At 38.3% G+C, this 22507-nt stretch overlaps 2 protein-coding genes across 5 annotated transcripts in view; one reads left to right on the top strand and one right to left on the bottom strand.

The window, feature by feature from the left end:
- The window catches only part of LOC134219229 (A disintegrin and metalloproteinase with thrombospondin motifs 1), a 740918-nt gene that overhangs the window by 399578 nt on the left and 318833 nt on the right, over nt 1-22507 (bottom strand). The window lies entirely within an intron of this gene.
- LOC134227789 (sericin-2-like) overlaps nt 1-22507 on the top strand; it is a gene marked incomplete at its 5' end in the record, with an annotated part of 56725 nt that overhangs the window by 835 nt on the left and 33383 nt on the right. The window contains one exon of the mRNA XM_062709465.1: nt 18851-18864. Within this exon, the coding sequence (XP_062565449.1) occupies nt 18851-18864 (14 nt within the window). The remainder of the gene's footprint in view (nt 1-18850; nt 18865-22507) is intronic.

Below are 22507 nucleotides of genomic sequence, written 5' to 3'. Positions count from 1 at the left end.
GTTCCTTCAGGAATTCCTCCGGAAGTTTATTCAGGAATTCCTCCGGAAGTTCCTCCAGGAATTCCTCCGGAAGTTCCTCCAGGAATTCCTCCGGAAGTTCCTCCAGGAATTCCTCCGGAAGTTCCTCCAGGAATTCCTCCGGAAGTTCCTCCAGGAATTCCTCCGGAAGTTCCTCCAGGAATTCCTCCGGAAGTTCCTCCAGGAATTCCTCCGAAAGTTCCTCCGGAAGTTCCTCCAGGAATTCCTCCGAAAGTTCCTCCAGGAATTCCTCCGGAAGTTCCTCCACTAATCAGGAATTCCTGCGGAAGTTTCTTCAGGAATTCCTGCGGAAGTTCCTTCGAGAATTCCTCCGGAGGTTCCTCCAGGAAGTTCCTTCAGGAATTCCTCCGAAAGTTCCTCCAGGAAGTCCTCCGGAAGTTCCTCCAGAAATTCCCCTGGAAGTTCCTCCAGGAATTCCTCCGGAAGTTCCTTGTTCCAGGGATTTATCCTTAAGTTCTTCCTGGGATTACACCAGAAATTATTCGAGGAATTCCACAAGGATCTCCTCAAGGGATTCTTCTGAAAGAATTGCAAGTATAAATGCGAGTATAAATGGTAAGTAGAACACCAGGCAATGATGTCGATTGATAGATTTTAGCGGAAATGGTAGTCAATGCTGCATATGACCATGCGTAAATGAATGTATGACTTAAAATGTAGAAAAACTCAGTATACGTAACCCATTACCCTATTCAAAATTAATTTGAGAGATTTTATAGGTATTTGTTCAATTTTTTTGGTTCGGTAATGTTAATTCATATATGAAAGATCTCAAATTTTTCAAATGTTGCGAAAAAGTCAAATTTGACATTTAATACAACTACGTAGTACAACAACGTTGGTGGTGCCTTTCTCGCGCATTATAATAATGAAAAAACCCATTAGAGAGGTGAAAATTGCATTTTAGGGAGATATATTCCACTATTCCCATCAATTCATATCTATTTGCGGCCATTTGAATGCATTGCAGCAATCATTGAACATTTTTTTTATTTTGAATTGTTTTCCAATATTTTTCCATAACTGGTGGCACCATGGCTCCAATCTGGTCAATTTTCGCTGCGATTGCAAACGATTTGCGAGCAACTCGGATAAAGTTGAATACCAAACACATACAACAGACATCACCTCATCTTTTCGAGCTGAGTTGATTGGTATATAACAATGTGGGTCTCCGAATCTTCTATCAAAAGTTCGGTTCTGGAGCGGTCCTATAGATTTTCCGTATACTTAGTTTTCGAGAAAGGCTATAGGACCTGAGAATACTAATCCACAAAACCCTTGAGATCTTCAACTTTCGCCCGAATTTTCAACTCTCAATTAATTTTAGGTAATGAAAGACTCATCTCACGTTGCTCACATTTTAATGGCTCACGATGCCGTGGCATACCGTGACTCTGAAAATTGCACCGAAATGTATGATTGCTGCTTATTTCTGTCATACCACTTCCTCATCCTTTCATCATTCCGCCGTTTTTTTTCTGTTATTTCATTTGCGCATCGCTTCTATGCGTTATGTGATTACGCTGCTTGGTCGAGTGTAATTGCACTTTTGGCACACAACTTTACCACATCATTTCTGGATGCACAAAAAAGATGCTGATCATTATGGAACACTTATCCGAAATCAAGGTGCGCAGTCACGGAAACGCCTTAAATGACAAATGAAACAGTGGAATATGGGAGGCGGAATACGAGTTAAGATTCTTCCTGGTGCCAGGGCGTCCAGGCTTGATTTGATTGTTTAGTTGAGCCATATGTACTTTCTGGGAGCGAATCTGATTCGATTAATACCGGCGTTGCAACGGTCCCAAGTGCCGCGAGACTGATTGAGATTGATGAGGTTCAATCAGGCGTGAGAAGTGCACAGTCAGTTACCCGAGTCTGGGAATTGTTGCATCGAAGAGAGGGTGCTGCAGGGAGTTTCCAAGACTGCAACTTGGCGCTTAACGGACTCTCAAGGATGACTTGCCGTTGTCGATTAACGACCGGGGATTCGAGCTTTGACTAATTGCGATTGGGAATGATGGATTATTGTTATTTGCCAATTTGAAAGAAATCACACCGGTAGTGATGGTGGCAAATGTGTGCTCCGACTGAAACTGACAAAGCTTTTGAACAAACAATTCTGGGAAGGTAAAAGGTTATTTTTTTCAAGTGATTTACTAGGGATTGAATACAATGTAGTGTTAATGATTGATTCGACAAGTTTTAAGCTTATAATGAGGGGCACCTTCGTATTTTCCACTATAAAATAGTAGAAAAATTATTCTTGAAAATATAAGAGCATGAATAACACACTTCATGATAGCCGTATTCTCAATATTGCAAACATACGATTCGATTCGTAGTCTGATTTGCATCAGAGAGTTTGATAGAACAACATAGTTTGAAAATGAACCATGTAGACTGTAAGCTCAGTTTATCGGTACCGCGCTCATATTCATCTGTTGACGAAGTGAGTGAACAATAATCCCATGAGGATTTGGTAAAAAAATGCTTTCTCACTAAAATACACTATGTTTGACTGATACTGGTCTGAATTTCCGTAGGACGAAGAGAAGGATAATGATATTCTATACCCCACCAATAAGAAAATTCAGATCTATCCAGAATTGCACATAGGAAAATATTTACCGCACAATTTTGTTTTCATCGCTGATTCAAAATATCTGTCAGTTAAATGCACCGAAAACATTTTTGAACGAAAATATTCTACAGCAATGAAGCCTCATTTAGATCATCCAGGATTTGTAGTGAAATTTAAAACATCATAAACCTAAATCACTGAGGCGTATTCCCAAACAGCAAAGGGGAGCAAGTTAGTACATAAGTATATCCTTACAATAACGCCTTTGCATCACTAACGAAGTTGTTATCTCAATTCCTGCTTGTAAGCCAAAGTTCAACTGAATGTGAAAAATGCGAATAAAATTAATTTTTATTTCATGCATGCTTCCCTTTCGAGGTTCCGCAACGCCGCAAGCGTGAACATGATTGAAGCGTCAACGGCCTGGTCGGTCGTGCTACCCGTGCAGGGAAAGATAAAATGTTCATGCAGAAAACGAAGCTGTACAAATTGGCTCATTTAAATTAAAAGTAAGTCCGGTAGTCTCCTCTGTCCGAAATGCTATCCAAAGTATCAACATTCAGGCAACAATTTCGAACCACCCTACGCACAACGGACGAAAAGCATGTGAAAAATTCTTCCACGTTTCCGAGATTGATATTGTAGCAGAGAACCGAAAACTCGAGAATCGCTTTTCGGCGAATGCCTGCAGATTTAGAGAGTCGAGGATGATGCACTCCGTCCGGTGATGGCATCGTAGTGGCCCTTTTCAACACTTTTCCCTTCGCGTCGCGCCTTACGGACGTTCTCAACGCTTCATAAAGCATAACTTCTGACGGGACAGCAGCGTGGTGTGTTCTTCGCGGCGAAATCCATACCGAACAGTGTAAATCGCATACTTCATCTTCATTTTTTCGGTGCTGCCCCAGTGGGAATGCATGTTTAATGCGTACATTATCGGACTGGACATTGTGCGGAGAATGAAGTTTTATGATAACTGCCCATCGGGGGGTAAACGTCGTACCGATCGTACACTGTAAATTTATATCCCGGTGAATCGAGCAATTAGATCCGAATTGTTATTTGTACGTCGTAAGCTGTTCGATACTTCCATACCTGAGCATTTCATATTAATCGTTAATTTGCATCCAATTTTAAAATATCGAAGCGAATAAAGGTGATGTCTGCATTTGTGCACGAAGCAAGTCGACGGGAAATTCAGTCCAGTTGTTTGTACTGAAGCATGGGCCACATCAGTTATCATCATCTTCTTCTTTTTCTTAATTGGCATTACATCCCTCACTGGGATAGTGCCGCCTCGCAGCTTAGTGTTCAATTAGCACTTCCACAATTATTAACTGCGAGGTTTCTTAACATTAACATTTTAAAAATTTCAAAGCAAGACAAATAGATATAGACCCTAATGAATGACATGAATACTTCAAATTATTAAACATTTTTTAATATATGTAGCATTAAAGAACTGAAGAGCTGATCTAAGGAGCTGACTCTTTTAAATGAGCTGAACGGATCAGATCCGCTCACTGCAATGAGCTGTTTTGCCCACCTCTAGAGAGCGGTTCCAGTATCGATATCAGTAGTGTTCTCTCACGTAGATGACGGATGTGGCAGATCCGGTGTGATGTAAATAATCGTGTGGCCGTCGTCAGCAACATCATCAAGGTTTTTGTATTTATCCAACAATGATGGCCGTTGCTGGTGGTTGTTGCAGAAATCCCGTCGTCGGTTAGAACAGTACTAAAGCGAAATATACTGATAGTGAATCGCATACTGATAGTGAATGGCGCCCTTAATCAGTCCTTTTTCAGGACTACAATTGTGTCAAAAGCTACAATCGTGATAATTGATTATGGTGCAAGATACAATCATTATTTATCACACCAAACCATTAAATCATCGACAAACTAGCGCGATTCGGTCCAATAATAAAAATAAAACATCGACGAAGAGAAATCGATCTATACAGTTACGCCCCTATGAAACTAAGCGCGAGTAATATATCATAAAATCATAATAACACGGACATGTACATCACGACAATTCTGCCCGGTGAATATTTTTCTTCGATCTAAAATGCAAAAAAAGGTGTTAGCTAGTAAAATTTAATCTTAAAAATGTTGTTCCGAATTTCCTCAAGTTTTGGCGAATTGTGACTATTCTCATAAAAGCAAATAAACGATGTGAAAACTGTTGCTTAGATACGCCTAGCGTCGAAAGCAGATCGGCGTCGAAAACAGTTACTGGCAGATTTATTTATAGCAGCCACCATAATGGCTAGCATGGAAAACTGGATTCTCAAAGAAAAGGAGATTTCAGTTCGTGGTTTGGCAAAAAGTTGGGAACGTCTAAATCTAATGTCAATCATGCCGAACATACAAGAAGCAGAAGCATCCAAAATGAAAGTATCACAAGAATTTTTGAAGTTCAACGCTTCATCTGTTCTGCTACATTATAATATTTGCCTCCTGCTAGAAATGTGTATAATCATATACCGGCAGTCTTTAAGAAGACACTACTAAAATTGAGGAACTTTTGTCAACAGGAATAATTGAGCCTGTAGAGGACGACATTCGTTTAGTTATTGATTTGGTACGCCCGGATAAATGCTTTTATCGGAAACTTTTTAAAATGCTATCATTCGAATCTATCCTATTGGAATTGCTAAAGGGCAGAAAGATTTTCATCAATTGTGCTGGAGAACGCATTCTTCTATGTCGTTTTAGACGAATGTTGACGAATTTGACGAATGTCGGCTTTCATTAAGACTATACAATGCTCCGGACAACTTTTAGAAGATTATGCATTTTAACAGGATTCGAAAGAACTATCAGCTATTTGGCTTTGTAAAGAGTCTAAAAAAACCTATTGGTGTAGACTTTTTAGTATCGTATTCTGTGAGGAGGGACATATCATTCCTGCACTGGTTGTAATACCTTGTAACCTTTCTTAAAGTTTACAAGACTGAAATGCCATTTGAGGTAATTGTTTTGTCACGCCATTAATTTTGATATCACACAAGAACATTTTTCTTATATAAAAATACCCCCCCCCCTCATCGAATTTCGCTAAAATTAATTGAGTTGAAAATAATTGTGGTAGCTGGATTGTGATCGATCATCAAGCTGAATTCCAAAAAAAAAAGGAATGAAAGGAAATCTAGCAGCGCGGGAAAAATAGTTCATGTGCCGTCAAGTTAGAGCTCTCTCAATCTATATAAGGCTAATGGACCCTATATAAGGCTCACCGACCCACATGGAAGCTCTCTGTTAGATCCTGAATAGTGTGCAAGATAGTGTTCTACTTCGACATTTAAAGTCAAGTCAGACTAGGTAGGCTATTAATGAGCCCCGGTACTCCTTATCGCTAACGTTGAGACCCTTAGTGATGTGAAAGAGGTTGCAACAGGTCGAAGAGTTACAAGTCGGTACAGTGACCGTGAATATTCCGACCTTGTGTGCATGGTACCGCGAGTGAACTAAACCCGGAAACCTTCCTTTTAAAGTGTGTGCACACGAACGCTCGGCAGTGGTCTGCCGAAGGTCGTCCGTGACCAAACGACCCCAAGTCCTCCAGGCGGGGGTGAAAGTGAACCAAAGATCCCGAATCCGTGAATCAGCGAAGCCGGATAGCAGTATTTCCCGGCGGTTTTAGTGCCGTAAATCGTCTCTAGCCGGTTGTGAACCGGCGCCATTGCCAACCAAGAAGACCTCGTGGTGGCGATATCACGAACAGCAGCAGCATCGACGAGCAAAAAGTGAGTCCGTTCCCCCACGAAAAGTGCATAGAAAAGTTAATAGAATCAAGTTTCAAATCCGGGTTACCATCCGAAGAGAAGGCTCCTGAGAAGGAAGTTAAGGTCACTTCTGACGAAATCCAAGTTTCAAAGTGCTCGCGTTTTCATTTTTATTTTTTCACGCATGCTGCGACGCAGCAAATCTAAATCAACAAAAATGACAGTTTCGCACCGCCTCCGTATCGAGTGGTGTGCCCCCGAAAACGCGAGCACTTTTATAATTGGATTCTAAGCACGTTCCACCACTATTTCTCGCTTAACTTTTCAAAAGGACCTAAGTAACATTTTTTTCGTGAATTAATTTGAATAGCGCAATCAACAGAACAACATGAAAGCTTTTGATTGCGCTATTCAAATTAATTCATGAAAAAAATGTTACTTAGGTCCTTTTGAAAAGTTAAGCGAGATTTGTTCGCTTGCACAAAAATTATTCATTATTTCGCTTACCTCAACGGTGCAATCGAAAGATCTTCGTTTGTATTTTTAGTAAAAAGTATTCCAATAGCAGCAGCAAAAATTAATCCTCCAATTATTGGTGCAATGTTCCAATAGTTGCGATATTTTCTAATTTGTGTTCCTATAGTTGCGAATCCTATTGTTTTCATACAGGACTCGTAACTATAGGAACACTATCGAAACTATAACCAAAGATGGCAAGAAGCAACAAGATTACCGAGTTCAAAACTTTTCATATATCTCACCGGAGACACTGAAATCAATGAAAGTGCTTCCATCTGTTGCACAAAAACTCAAGCATTAATACTATTTTAAAGGTTTTTGTTTAAGAAAAGAAAAGAAAGAAAAGAAAGAACACAAACGTCAGTTACACGGTAATATCATCTGTGTTTCTTGTTTCTGCAACGAGATTGATTCATGACTTCTGTTTAGACATATTTTTCTGATAGCTCCTTACTTTTTTTCTTTAAAACTCTTTTCTCCTTCTCCACAATAACAAGTCGCTCCATAGATTTAATAACTCGTTCCACATCCAATGCGTAATCATGATCTAGAGATCAACATTTCCCAATTCAACTTCTCCAGCCACATCAATTCCGTTATCCTCATACTCGTGGCCTAAATCCATCGAAGTTGCTTCTTCCTTGATGAAACATATATTTCCATCGGAGTTGATATTACTGCTGCAGGCTGTGATGGACCTGCGAAATGCCTTAAGCTAAAACGGATTTCATAGCTGGACTTTGTTATCATTGAGATTTATTTCTGTTATTTGTAAAAAAAAGCAGAGTTGACGAAATGCATCGAGCAGATTTGACTGCTCTTATTGATACCCGGGTTTTGACAAATCTCGGTCCAGGGTCTCACATTCTTGAACATAATTTATTATACACACTTCATAAAATGAAAATAAGATTGGTAAAAATCTTACCAGTTCACTTTTAAAGAAATTATTTTTGGCCATCGCCTTGTATGAGTTGTTTACATGATGCAATGGCTCAGCTGTTATTGTTTTATTTTATTGACATTTCTTCAAAAGATGATCGATTAAAATTAACAGTGTACTAGTTCGGTTTTTGTTCACTTGGGGCGCTTATCGTGTCTCCGTAAAATCATAGAAATCGGGTATCTTGTTGCTTCTTGCCATCTTTGCTATAACCAGAGAAGAAATTATAATATTTCAGTGATACTTTACCAATTATTTTGGAAATCTGTTTACATTTCTAGCACATAATGACAGGTCAACAAATAGAAGTAGAATGTAGGTTGCTGCGTTTATTGCGTATATTTGATAAAAACTACACTACCGCAACTTTAGGAACACCCACAGATCAATCAATCGGATCAATTACCCTAGTAGTCATTTGTTCATTTTTAGCGTTGACATATTATCCCATAAAAAGTATCATCGTGTTAGCCTCATGATATAGGGATGCAAATTGGTAACTTGGCTTAGAATCCTTGTAGATAATAACTGTGGAAGTGCTTAGGCGGTAATGTTCCAGTGAGGGGATGTAATATGCCAATAAGAAGAAGATATTATCCTATATAAATAACACCTAGTAAATGCTCTTTACTCGGATCTCTGTTTGATTCACAGATCATTACATCAGTGGAGAGAATTTACTTAGTTTTATTCATTTAGGCTTTAAGCGAACATGCCATTTATCCTATCAATCAATTTCCTTATTGAACCTATGCCATAAATGAGTAAGGAGTAAACTGATAGAGGGCAATGAAATCATGCAATAATTGACTGTTTGTGGTAAAAAAATGTGTTCGAGAATAGAGCACAAATCAATAGTTTACTATTGAGAATGAATAAATATTAATGATGCAATGATTCTTTGATAAATTTACAATTGATTGGTGACAAAATCATGAAAATCCATTAAAAAATTATCAACTTATAAGCTTCCAAATGATGGTTTCATTTATCCAAATTTTGAAATGTACCTCCATATCCGTATCTAAAACATAGACATAGTCCTACGTCAATACCGAAGTTCCGTCATTGCTAGAGATCCAGACGGCCATCGAAAGTAAGAAATCGAACGATGCCGCAGGGATCGCATAATAGCCGAGCTGCTCAAAGCTGACCACTGAGATGCAAGGAGGCTTTTAAAAATCATTGGCCTCATCGAGACGCAGTAGGGGGAGATCCCCCAGTGCCGGACACATAAGCCATTTAACGAAACACTCTCTAATTATTATGTTTACTTCTATACCATATACACAAAATACTATCATTGATGATTCATACAAACTATATTTGATCATTTGAACACGTTTTGTGAAGATTTATTTTGATAATGAATTTTAGTGAAAATTTTCACGGTTCAGAAAAGTGTCCCCGAGTACCGGACACTATTGCATCATGTTCAAATATGACCAAATTCCTATTACATGAGTAAAGAAATCATATAGAAAAGTGATAATTTTCACTTGCTTCACGTTGTAGATATTAACACGTGTTAGTAGAGCTTTTTTGACTCTCCAGATCAATTTCTTACATCCTACTCAAAATTCCCTCCATTTTCAATGACATCTTCAATTTTTGTTTCTGCTAATTTCTATAGCTTTCTGATACTTCAGTAAGAAAAAATAATTGAATTGAAGTAAGTTTAACAAAACAGGTGTAGAGAATGGCTATTTGATCACATGAAAAAACTCACTGTCCGGACCCGGGGGACAGCTACCGGATACAGAAATTGATATTGGACCATAGATACATTATATATCAACACCCAACCAGAGATTGCAACATTTTATTGCAATCTCGCATTAGTTTCGTGTACAGTTTGCCATAATTTGCGACATATGCACAGATTGTATTAAGTAAACGGCAGGCCCTTGTATTAGGTCTCCGCTCACGAGAAAATAAGAACTGGTTATGTGTTAGTGCCTACATTGAATCTAATTTTACACTCCCCATCAAAAAGTGAAATTCCGTATACTTCGACAACCTCAGCAACCATACAAAAAAATTCGGTCAAAGACGGGAATTGAACCCGAACCCTCCACCCTTAGCACATCTAGACTGACGCGCTAACCATCTGGACTATTTACCAGATGAGGAACGACGCGACCAAAGGCAATCATAATCTACGTTTCATGCTATGCGGATGTGACAAGTGGAAGGGTAACAGGGATAGCAATGAGTGATACGAGAGGAATAAGCACCATGCATATTTGCGTCCTTTTCCGTTATCAAGCTAAATGGAATCGGGAAGATTGTGTGGGTTACAGTTATACAGCTGTACGGAATTCATATACTTGTTCTAGGAGGAGCCAACAAGATTCGTTTGGATGTATTGATTGAAACCAAATAAACCAACTTAATACAATGAGCTGTATTAACAAGTATGACATTCTCTGATCGGTTTGAATGCGAGATTTGATACAAAATGCTTAATACAAAGAATGTCACACATAATTGTTTTGGGTGAAGCAAATCATGGTCGCTATTTGAAATATGACTAATATTGACCATCTCTACATAATCAGAATGCATTGGTTGGGTTTTAATATTGTTGATTTAAACCTTCTAAAATAAGGCGAAACATGGAAAATTTTCACATTTTTGTTTAATTTCAAATTTTGTACAAAGTTTACAACATGGAGATCTGATATTCCATACAGGTAAAAGACTTTTCAATAGCTTTCTATTATACTCAGTGGCGTAGCCACGGGGGTGGTTTTGGACATAAAACCCCCCCAGAGACAAATTTTTCAGAAGAAAAAAAAAATGTTCAGAAACAACCCCCCCCCCCCCCCCCAATTGTCTGGCTAGGCCACTGATTATACTACATAAGATGATGGAGGGATCTCTGGAAGGTGCCAAACCGCGGGCTGCGATAACCATGGAGCACCTAAATGACTTCGAATTAACGAATGTATTAGGCTAGGGTTCATTTAATTTATTTCGAGATCCATTTCACCGGGTTATTGTCCGACATTCTTACTACGTTCTCAGTCCACCGCAGTCGCCCGATTTCCGCGGTACGAACTATGGAAGGTTAATCCGGGGGGACATTGATCATTTTTTAATTGTTTTGTAAATATTTCCCCCGTAAGTGAAATTATAGCTTTTTTCATATTTTTAAAACGCGTACTGCTACATGTACAACTTATAAGAACGTATAATTTTGAACTTATTTAAAAAATGTTTTTTGATTTTTCAATTTGGGGTAACTTTGATCATTTATCTATAGAAAAAGCGTATGCAAACGCCTTAAGGTAGCCAATTACAGTTGGAATCTCTTATGCTGAAGCAATGTGCATCGATTGATTCGAGCAAAACATCATCACCGCTAGTGGAATTATCTGGTTTTTCAACAAAATATAATAAAATTTCTTAACATAACATAACATAACTATAGGTACGAGCTTAATTTTTTTGTTATTATACTTGTACTGAGTGCTTTTTTGACAGCTTCCTGTCTGTTCAAAAATTAATGTTGATTCTATTGTTCAAATTTTGGCGAAAAAAATTGCAAATTCATCCGAAGTTTATATCATTCAGCAGCAAATTTAGTCAAGATTATGATACCTTACTCACAATAAGTATTTGTAATAACAGGAAATAATATTTTATTTATTTCTTGAAAGTGGTAAAACTGATCAATGTTACCCCGTTAATCAATGTTCCCCTGGATTACGGTAGTCAATTTTTCAGTTTTGCTTGGCCCACTTCTTGTGTGCACCGAAAATCAAGTTTCAGCTCAAATTCTTCACGGCGGTTGCAAAGAGGTACAGTACAGGAAAGTCTCCACTAGTGCGATTGATCGACCCTGAGATAAAGAAAGGAGGTGAGCTAGCTCGGGACGTGCGGATGTCCATGCCAAAGACGCATGGGCGTCATCGGTAGTAACAACCTAGAAATTAGCGGATATTATCAAAAGTTCAAGCAAATTCAGTGAGCTTCGTAGGAACTCTTGAAACTGCGTAAGGATTATTAAAAGTCTGTATTCCTAAAAATCCTCTTTTGTATTCCATCATCCTCAACAAATTCATTAAAGTTCTAACAGATTAAAAAAAAGTTCAATTGTCCTTTGAGATACACAAGCCCGAACAAAATGTAATATTGTCTGGGAGTACATAAGCTAGGAATCCTGACAGCTAAGAATCTGGAAGTCTGATTATGAGCGTTGAGCGTAATGAGATTTCTATGGAAAATGGAAATTGTGTTATAATTATATGAGTTGTCCGCATCCGTACAAAATAAATATACTATCCAACTTCATAAAGATTTCAAAAATAATGAAATTCTATAACAATTCTTTGCAATTCACAGAGATATAACATGAAATGGCCAAGAGATAATCACCGTGTAAAACCAATTTTCGCATGCCAAACAGAACTGTGTCCAGAATATGCTGCCTTATCATAACTGAAGATGATGTTTATGCTAAATTGAATACTTGCTGAAAGGCACGCACGAATCGGAAGAGATGAATTAATTAGCAAAGCAGAACCAGCTAAAGCAAGAACCAACCAGCGAAAATGCAGAAGCAAACACTTGAAGAATATGGACATACATAGCAGCCACTAGCAGACAGCGCGCGAAGCGTTCTGTCGTTATCAGATCACCGTGTTCGCCAAAAGTAATTCGCTAATGGGAGTTTATTATGCAAAAATTGTGACTCTCGAAATGGTTGTAAAATTGAATGAAACAAAGTCGTGAGGGCCCGGGAACCCATCATCATCATCAGCAGCAGTAGAATTCGTAATAATGGTCCCTGTAAATGGCGTACTTTTGGGGGCTGTTCAATGGATATCGAGAATCCAGTGCTGTTTTTTTGTTACGTTCGATGCAAATTGATGGATGGTTTTAATGACTTTCCGTGGAACTGAGGTGAGGATTCTGAATTCTGATTCTAATGTGTAACCGTCTGGAAGTTTGTTCTCACGCAATGATTAAGAATTCATGGGGCGTATTCCGAAGGTGCATTAATAATAGCGTTGGGTTGCTGATGTGCGGTTCAGACTAGTTTTGGTTGTTCGGGCGGCACGTGAAGAGTCATGAATTACGTGTTAAACTCATTTTGACTGAATAAAAAATGGCATTAGTTCGTTACCATTACGCCGCGATAACAGTTGTAAACATGTACATCAATCTATTCAAAATCAACGTCTCTCTTCATGCACGCTAAATGTCACTCTTCATTGAAGTCACTAATTGTCTACGAAATTACAACAACTGCAAAATATGGGGCTAACATATGCATCAATGGACTGTGCGAATCACGGCATCACACTTGTCGTTCCGCAAACCCATTCATAAGTGCGAACCAACCAATTCGCTGTACACGAAGCGAGCAAATCGCTGCCAAAGGCTGCATGCTGAACATATATTGACTGACTGCTAACGGAATGTATAGGTCACGTTTCTCGAATCAACTCTTCACGGTTTGCCTTCTGCCCTCTCTATAATTATGTCATATTTATGTCCAAACCAACCCACCCAACCGAACCGCAACGATCTGCACGTACCGAGGTACCGCTATTCCCGGGATTGGATCATCTGTTCCGTTGTTGAACTCACTGTCGATAGATTGGTTGCTTTTGCAATGGGAGGTACTACTGCTTCTTCCTGTTATAAGATTGGTCCATTTTATTCAGTTGATTTCCATGACTCTTGATTTTCATAAACCTATTAATTATCTCATGTGTTCGTTTTTTCAACAATAAATACTTCAAATACATATTTGGAATTGCTAATGGTCTAGTTAGCAACAACGAACCAACGAATAATAATACAACTAAAAGAATCTTTAATTTAACTTATTCCTAGCGATCTTTGTTCAAACTAAATCATACCATGCAATCGATACATACGTTTTTGTACTAACGAAGGACGAAACACGTTCGCCCCCACAAATATCAGCTCCCCGTAAAAACTTTCATATGAATGTATAAAAATGTTTTTTGCTGCCAATTTACTGTCGCTGGCTTTATAAATTTCAATCATTTATTCATAGGAACATATCTTCTGCATTTACAAGATATGCATATTTACAAAGGTTTATACTCTGTCTCACGCGAGGTAAGTATAATCCAATGAGCAACAGTTGTTTAACGCCGTTGGACTCCATCGCTCGATCGAATCAACACCCGGTTCATCTGGGATCGATACAATGAGTGAAGCGAAGCCCAGTGAAGAGCGCGATAACTGCACATAATAATTGTCATCTTCACACCATCGCGGCCAGGACCAAGAGTGTAATGATGATGCTGAGACGATGGCGTTTCCTATACTTGTGGCCAGTGGCGGCGGCGGTGGCGTCGATAAACATCTCACGGCGTGCGATGATACGCTCACTCGATCTTCGAAGCGAAGTGTTTTTTCGCGGTGACGCCTTTCGAGCACAATCAATCAACTCAAGCATCAATACGGAGAGCCACTTGAGGAATCGATTGCATCTCGCTGCACTGGCTGACGACTGCACGGCGGCACAGAGAGCTGCTGATGAGTGACGAATCGATGAATGGTGGTGGTCAAACCTGGTGCTGAGTGTGCGGACTGCACCAACTTTGCGGGAAGTGACCTTGCCCAAGACACGATCGCTTGGCGCGGGATTTGTTTTCGAGTCGGGTAACTGGTTTTCGATCGGGGATTGCAGATATACACCTAGACTGAGTGGTGTGCAGTGGATTGTTTTGATTGATGCAAAGTGCTAGTTAATGAATTGCAGTTATATAAGGTTTACTGAATGACTCAATTCTGACAAAGGGTTCTTCTGCTTTTAACTACAATTACAGCTCAATATTTATTAGAAAACACTTTTGTAATCAAACCTACAAATGCCTGAATTTTCCGTGAACATACAGAAAAATTAACTATAACATTTATTTTTGAAAACTTTTTCACCATGGGATTTTCTTTTAATTTTCAAAGAAAAATCTTTTTCATTCAATTTCCATGGGAAAATCTTCTTAAATTCTTTGAACATTTGCAAAAATATTTCTAAATTGACACAGGAAATTATTCTTAATTTAACGGAAAATCTTCTAAATTTCCACAAAAAAATAATTCTAATTAGTGATTCACCATGATGATTCATCTTAATTTTTTCGAGAAATTCTTGTGAATATTAAAAAGAATTTCTTCTGAAAATCTTTTGAATATTCATGGAAAATTCTTTTTAATTTACACAGGTAATTATAATTAATTTCCACGAGAAAATCTATGCTTTTATCTTCTTCATTGGAAAACATAATTTGAATTTCCTTGAATTCCACTATTCTTTAAGATAAGTGGAGTTAATGCAAATTTCATGGATTTTTCAGAAATTGTCTAGAATTTTCAATACAAAATCCTTCAATTTTGCCTTCACATTTACCTAAATTTGGAAAAATAGAGTCCATTCTTCTTAGTCCTTTTGGGAACATTTTTGAAAAAAAAATCGCGTAGTGTATCCCAGTATATAAAACACAGAAGTAGTGCTAGGTACACAGCAAAAAAAGCATTGTTTTATTTGATACTATGCACTTTGATTTAGAAAAGTGCATTTGTTTACTAATATAAAAGTACAATTGTTTACGGTGGCAGTGATAGACTTGATTTAAATGTAATTTTCTCAAATTTTAGTGTATTTGAAAGTTCTTCCTTTTGATATAAAAAATGTAAAACTATCAAACCGGCCACGAAAAATATTTGAAAAAGAAGATTTCGTTTCGATACCGCAGGAACATTGAGCAAATAGTAGCATGAGCATGATGACCGTGCATTTCGTAGTTGCCACCCCGTCATTGACCAGAACAATCGCAGTTTCACAGAGAACCAATAATGGATGGAAGCATGGAATTTGCTCTTCAACCTAAATGTACGCAGTCCGAGAGCTCTAGTATTTTAAATGGTCGATAATGGCGCTTGCCACGTCCTCATGGTCTATCGGAGATGAAAGGAATTGATGATGCAATCACTCGCCCACTGCAAGCTGAGAACACCTCTGCACTAGCCACAAGTTGGGGCGGAATTTTATCGGAATCTGGAGGTTAGGTTCTATGGCGGAGGTTCGTCTTCGATAACGCGTTGCCAATGTGATAGTAATGAACGCTTATTTCGAATTATAACACAACTGTTTCAAACTTTTTTCTTGAGAGGTACCCCTTAGAGCTTTTGCATTAATTGAGGTATCCTTTTTTCTGTGAATGAAAATAAGCGTATCATACAAGAGATACGAAAAATAGACCTTAAAATTAACGGGATATATGGCTCTCCGTGAAGTTAGCTCACATTTTCATTATTCCATGAAACTTCTCAATTCAAATTTAGGTAATACAGGACTTTTTATGATTTCCAAGTCTCTTGAAAGTAGGCTTTCGCGCATCTTGAAAGGAGGCTTCCCAGTTCGTCCCTAAACATAATAGTAGGACAGCCTTACTGGTGCCGCCGAATTTCTAAACAGCGGTTCTTAGTCTTTTACCTAGCAACTCCTATCACTACTTCCTCGTGGTGCTGGCCGAGATACGAGCAACCTTAGGGAAGCCAACCCCGGTGGGACTTATGGTCGTATGTTGACAGGGAAAGGGTGGGGGGCGTGGGAGGTTTGCTCGCCGATATGCTCAAGGACCGTGGATTCGGCATCGTAGCGCTGCAGGAGCTTTGTTGAAAGGGATCAATGGTGCGTACGTTTAGAGGTAATCATACCATCTACCAGAACTGCGGCAACACACTCGAGCTGTGAACAGCTTTCATAGTGATGGACGATATGCAAAGGCGCGTGATCGGGCGCGTGGTGGCCGATCAATGAGCGAATGTGCAGGTTGAGGTTCAAAGGCCGGTTCTCCAACTTTAGCATAATCAACGTCCATAGCCCTCACTTCGGAAACACTGATGATGATAAGGTCGCATTCCACGCGCAGCTGGAACGTGAGTACATAGGAGATTTGAACGCTCAGGTTGGCCAAGAGGGGGAGTTTAGACCGACTATTAGGAAGTTCAGCGCTCACCGGCTGACGAACGAAAACGGCCTACGACTAATTGATTTCGTCGCCTCCAAGAATATGGCCATTCGCAACACCTTTCCAACACAGCCTCCCATATCGATACGCCTGGAGATCACCACTGCAGACAGAATCACAAATTGACCGTTCTGATTGATGAACGGCACTTCTCCGACATTATCGACATCAGGACATATCGTGGCGCTAACATCGACTCTGACCACTATCTGGTGATGGTTAAACTGCGCCCAAAACTATCCGTCATCAACAATGTTCGGTACCGACGACCGCCGCGGTACGACCTAGAGCGACTGAAGCAACTCGATGTCACAACTGCATAAGCGCAGCATCTCGAGGTAGCGTTTCCGGAAGAGGGTGAGCTCGAAGGGGCCCCTCTTCAGGCAGTCAAAGCAACCATTAACTACGCAGCGGAGAACAACGTCGGGTATGTGGAAAGAAGTTGGCGGAACGATTGATTCGACGATGAGTGCAGGCAGATTCTGGAGGAGAAGGACGCAGTGCGGGCGGTCGCGCTGCAACAAGCTACCCGGCAGAACGTGAATCGTTTAACACGGAAACGGAGACAGCAGACCCGCAATTTTTTAGGAGAAGAAACGCCGCCTGGAAGAAGAGGGCTTTGGAAAGCTATGGAAAATTATGGATGACAACGGCTTCCCTGGGAAGCTTATCAGACTGATCAAACAACAACGGTGCAAAACTGTGTGAAGATTTCGGGCGAACACTCCTGTTCGTTCAAATCGCGCCGGGGACTAAGACAAGGTGATGGACTTTCGGGCCTGCTGTTCAACATTACGCTAGAAGGTGTCATGCGGAGAGCCGGGTGTAACAGTTTCGCGGATTACATGAACATTGTCGGCCGAAATTTGCAAAGGTGGCAGAACTGTACACCCGCCTGTAACGTGAAGCAACAAAAGTTGGACTAGCGGTGAATGCATCGAAGACTAAGTACATGCTTGTGGGCTAGGGTGCGGCTTATTTTTGGAATGTGTCCTGAACCTGGAATTCGTGTGCTTAAACGCTTTTTTATGGCAAAAAAAGAGTAGCCTCAGAATTTGAGGCCAAAATATTGAAGTTTAGAGGTCGCGCAAAGCCCTTTAAGGTGATTTTTTGACCATCAAGTTTAGACTTTCATAAAAATAATCATAACTTTGGCAATTTTCATCCGATTTACAATCTATTGTAATTCATCTCTTCAGTATTAAATTTATGAAAACTTTGTGGAACATCATATTTCTTGAAATCAGCTCCAAATGATGGTAATATGCAGATTTTGATAAAAATTTCATCTTTTTTTTAAATAAAATCAGTTTTACAAACGCTCTTACTTTGTCAAATATCAGCCGAATCTGGATATTTTTATATGAAATCAAAGAGAAATTTGTATTCTAATTTTTCTTAGAGCAAACTGAGTTTCTAAAACCATTATCTGGCAATGTTTTAGACCAAATACTGCAAGACATTTTTTTTTATTGGGCAAAGACGCCACATTTTTATTACTTTCCATAATTTTATTACTTTCATAATACATTTCAAACATAATAGTTCCGTTTCATATAAAATAGCAGAAAACTGAATTATCTGTAAGAATTTCATTATGCTTTACTGTTTTGAAATTTAATAATGTTATGACATAATGAAATGTTGTTTACAGTGATGATTATACCACGAGTGAAATTTTGAAACAAGTTAATTGTAATTATAAATAATCTTATTAAATTGGTGACGAACTATTTTTCTGAAAAATCTTTTGAGATTTACTTATCATTTGAATTAAAATCAACAAGTAGCCTTTATTATAGCCGAACTATGATAGAAACGGTCTACATTTTACATTGTACCATATTCATAATGGTATTGAATTATAATATTTATTATTATTTTGCGAAGACCGTAAACCTCATTGGTTTATATTAATGAAGGTTTTTCCATAATTTCGTATTGTTTGAAGAACTTAGTGTTAATAGGTAACGATATCAATCATATCCACGTTCTATTTGTAGCTGTACGAAGAACGGTAAATAATTATGCGGGAAGGCTCGATTCACTCATGGTAAACCCGGGACAGTAGATTCATAATAGTTGTACCTTAATCAAAAATGGTTACTGAACTGCACTGTAGTTCGGTAATGTTTTGATCATAGTGACTACGGTTTTAATAGACCGGACTGTATGAGCAACGGTTTGTTAAGAATGTTCTCCGTTTGAAAAAGTAATTTTGACATATATTTTTATAGGAAGAATTCTACCAATAAAAAAATAAAAATAGTTTTGTAGTATTTGGTCTAAACATTGCCAAATGGTTTTAGAAGCACAAGAAAATTAGAATACAAATTTCTCTTTGATTCCATATAAAAATATCCGGATTCGGCTGATATTTGACAAAGTTAGAGCGTTTGCAAAATTTATTTTCCTTAAAAAGAAGAAATTTTTATCAAAATCTGCATATTACCATCATTTGGAGCTAATTTCAAGAATAATGATGTTCCATAAAGTTTTCATAAATTCAATACTGAAGAGATTAATTATAATAGATTGTAAATCGGATGAAAATTGCCAAAACTATGATTATTTTTAGGAAAGTCTAAGCATGATGGTTTAAAAATTCCCTTAAAGGCCTTTGCGCGACCTCTAAACATCAATATTTTGACCTCAAATTCTGAGGCTACTCTTTTTTACCATAAAAAAGCGTTTAAGCACACGAATTCCAGGTTTCGAAAAAATTCGAAAAATAAGCCGCACATACAGCTGTATACATACAGCCCCCAAGATGTAAATTTAAATTTTGTGATATTTTTTTTTACTATTTGCACAATAATGATCGTGTTGCTGCTAGTCACTAGATTTTGCGTTGGAATGATTTGAAACACGGTTTTCGTCTTCGAGTTTTCAACATAACTTCGTTTACAATAAACCAAGATGGCTTCACTTGAATTGCCTTTTTAACGAATCAACCATTCCTTCCCGTGGCGCTCACGGATATGCAGAGCATTCCTCGGTCTCTCATAACAACCAGTGTTAAACTAAATTCCCTCTCCTAATAGCAGTTCGTCTAGCTGAATCTATATAAGACTGTGGATTTCCAAGCACCCTATAAAAGGTCGAATTTGGTAGAAAATGATAGCCTTTTGGTACAACTTTTGTATGAGAAAGGAAAAATTATTTCATCATACCTGGAAAACTGAGCAAAGCATTTAGTTGACATTAAAAAAATGAAATCAGAATTGCGATTATAATGTAAAACCAATACAATAAAAATTGCACGAAAAAAAACAATTTTGTTTCGTACCGAAAAATTTCGAATTAAATGGATCTTGTTTTCGTATCGTTTCGAAGTCTCGAAAGTAAATTTAAGGGAACTGTTCCGTTTTACATCTCACTGAACATATATTCATCTCATCGCAAAACAAAGAAATACAGCACCATCCTCGTTGCTGCTTTTTGCTATCACGCGTGTTCACTGGTGCAAAAAATCACAAAAATAAGAGACAAACCAAATTCCTTTTCAATGCTTTGTTTTTGATGGGATGATAGGAGCAATGGGATGAAGTGCCGAACCGTTTCTCTATATTCTGTTTTGTTTCCTTTCAAATCAACAGACATTTTAAGTTTCGTTTCGTTCCGTTAGGAATAAGTGTGGTATTGCATGCCCTTAATGCCAACTGCAACGAAGGAGCGAGAGATATTTCGATTCTTCGTGAGAATGAGAAATAAAGTAGCTAAAGAACTGAAAGAAAAACCAGATTAATCCATCTAACGGTGATGATGCCTTTCTCGAGCATCGTAAAATATATTAAAAAAATAACATAAGAAAGGTCAAAAAAGCACTTTAGGAGAATACATTGCATTTTTATATCATTTTGTATGTTTTTGCATTAATTACTATGTATTGCCATTTCAGAAAAAAAAAAATATCGCGGTTTTCTTTGTGAAGATTGTAAATATCCCTAATAGGCGGGATTGAATGACTACAGCGAAACCTACAGGTAAAAGGGTAGAATGTATGCCTTTTTCCATATGTTTAGTAACTTTTTCCCATATAAGTTTTATGCTTGTTGAGCACCCACTTAGACTTGACGGATCTGGCTGAAATTTTTACAGTAGCTATTAAAAGCAAAACCTCTTTATTTTCACGGCCGAAGATGCCGTTTGGCCGAAATAGTCGTTTGGCAGAGAGATTCATTTGGAACATACGGCTGAGGGTGTCGTTTTGCCGAAATGGTAATGTTGCCAAAAAGTCGTCGTTTGACCGAATAGCTCACTTGGATGAAAATACCCTTTAGTCGAAATGGTAGTTTGGCAGAAAGTTCATTTTCGGCTAAACCACTTTTTCACTCAAATGGCCTGTTCGGCCAAATTACCAGCTCAGCCGTATGTCCTTTTCAACAGCCGTTGTGATTTTCAACCTAAAAATCTTTTCGGCCAAACGTTCAATACAGCTGGCTATATAACTTACGGCTTATCTTGATATTCAGCCAAGTGCCATTCAGCCTAATAGCTTTCCACCGAATGACTTTCGGCCAAACGACCCTTTTCAGACAATTTCCCGAGGATTTCCGAAGGTTTTTTTTTATAAATAATGCAAAGGATTTCTCGCAGCAAAACAAAAAAACCTTCGAAAACCCGAAAATTCTCGTTGAAATACCGATTTTTTGTGTAAATTCTGGATAATTTTTCGTGAAAATTCTAAAGAATTTCTCGTAGAAATTCTAGAAAAAAAATCCTATTTAAATTAAAAAAAATCTAATGAAATTTCCAAAGAATTTCCTGTGGAACATTCAAAGAAGTTTCCTTGACAATTCTGATCAATATCTCGTTGAAATCAGAAGAATTTTATGTAAAAGCCCACATTTTGAACAATTTACCTTCTAGCCGATTTTTTTCAACCTAATCGATTCTTTAATCTTTTTCAGGTCAACTTTTCCAAAGAAATCATATTTTTTGAAGCCTCTAACTATTTAAAAAAATTAAAATAAAATTCGAAAAAGTGCCGTTTCTCAAGTTTGGCTTAATCCCGATTTTGAACCAACATGAGGCCAACAAATTTCAGATGAATGTTTTAGGAATTTGCTGGGAAAGTTCAATTCAAATTCCGATCACCTTTTTAAATTCACTAAAATTAAAAACTTCAACGCTATCTCATTGGTAGACAATTATAATGTCATTGATCCGTACACCTGAAATTAGTTTGTTTATGTAATAATAACGAAATATTACAGATTACGACGGATCAAATGTTTACCCTGAGACAAATCCTTGATAAATTCCGGGAGTACAACTTGCAGACACATCATCTGTTTATTGATTTCAAGGCGGCGTACGATTCAGTGAAACGGAATTAATTATGGCAAATTATGCTTGAACATGGTTTTTCGGCGAAACTGATACGGCTGATTCGTATAACGTTGGACGGATCGAAATCAAGTGTAGGGGTTGCGGATGAAATATCGACGTCATTTGTTACCTTAGATGGTTTAAAGCAGGGTGATGCACTCTCGAATCTACTGTTCAATATAGCGCTCGAGGGAGTGATTAGGAGAGATGGTGTGCAAAGAAGCGGTACCATTATCACAAAATCGCATATGCTCCTGGGATTTGCGGACGATATCGATATTATCGGAATTGATCGCCGTGCCGTGGAAGAGGCTTTTGTGCCTTTT

This window comes from Armigeres subalbatus, chromosome 3 (genome assembly GCF_024139115.2).
Source record: "Armigeres subalbatus isolate Guangzhou_Male chromosome 3, GZ_Asu_2, whole genome shotgun sequence".
Taxonomy (NCBI): Eukaryota; Metazoa; Arthropoda; class Insecta; order Diptera; family Culicidae; genus Armigeres; species Armigeres subalbatus.
Note: the sequence above shows the minus strand (reverse complement) of the source record. Positions and strands in the feature narration are given on the sequence as shown.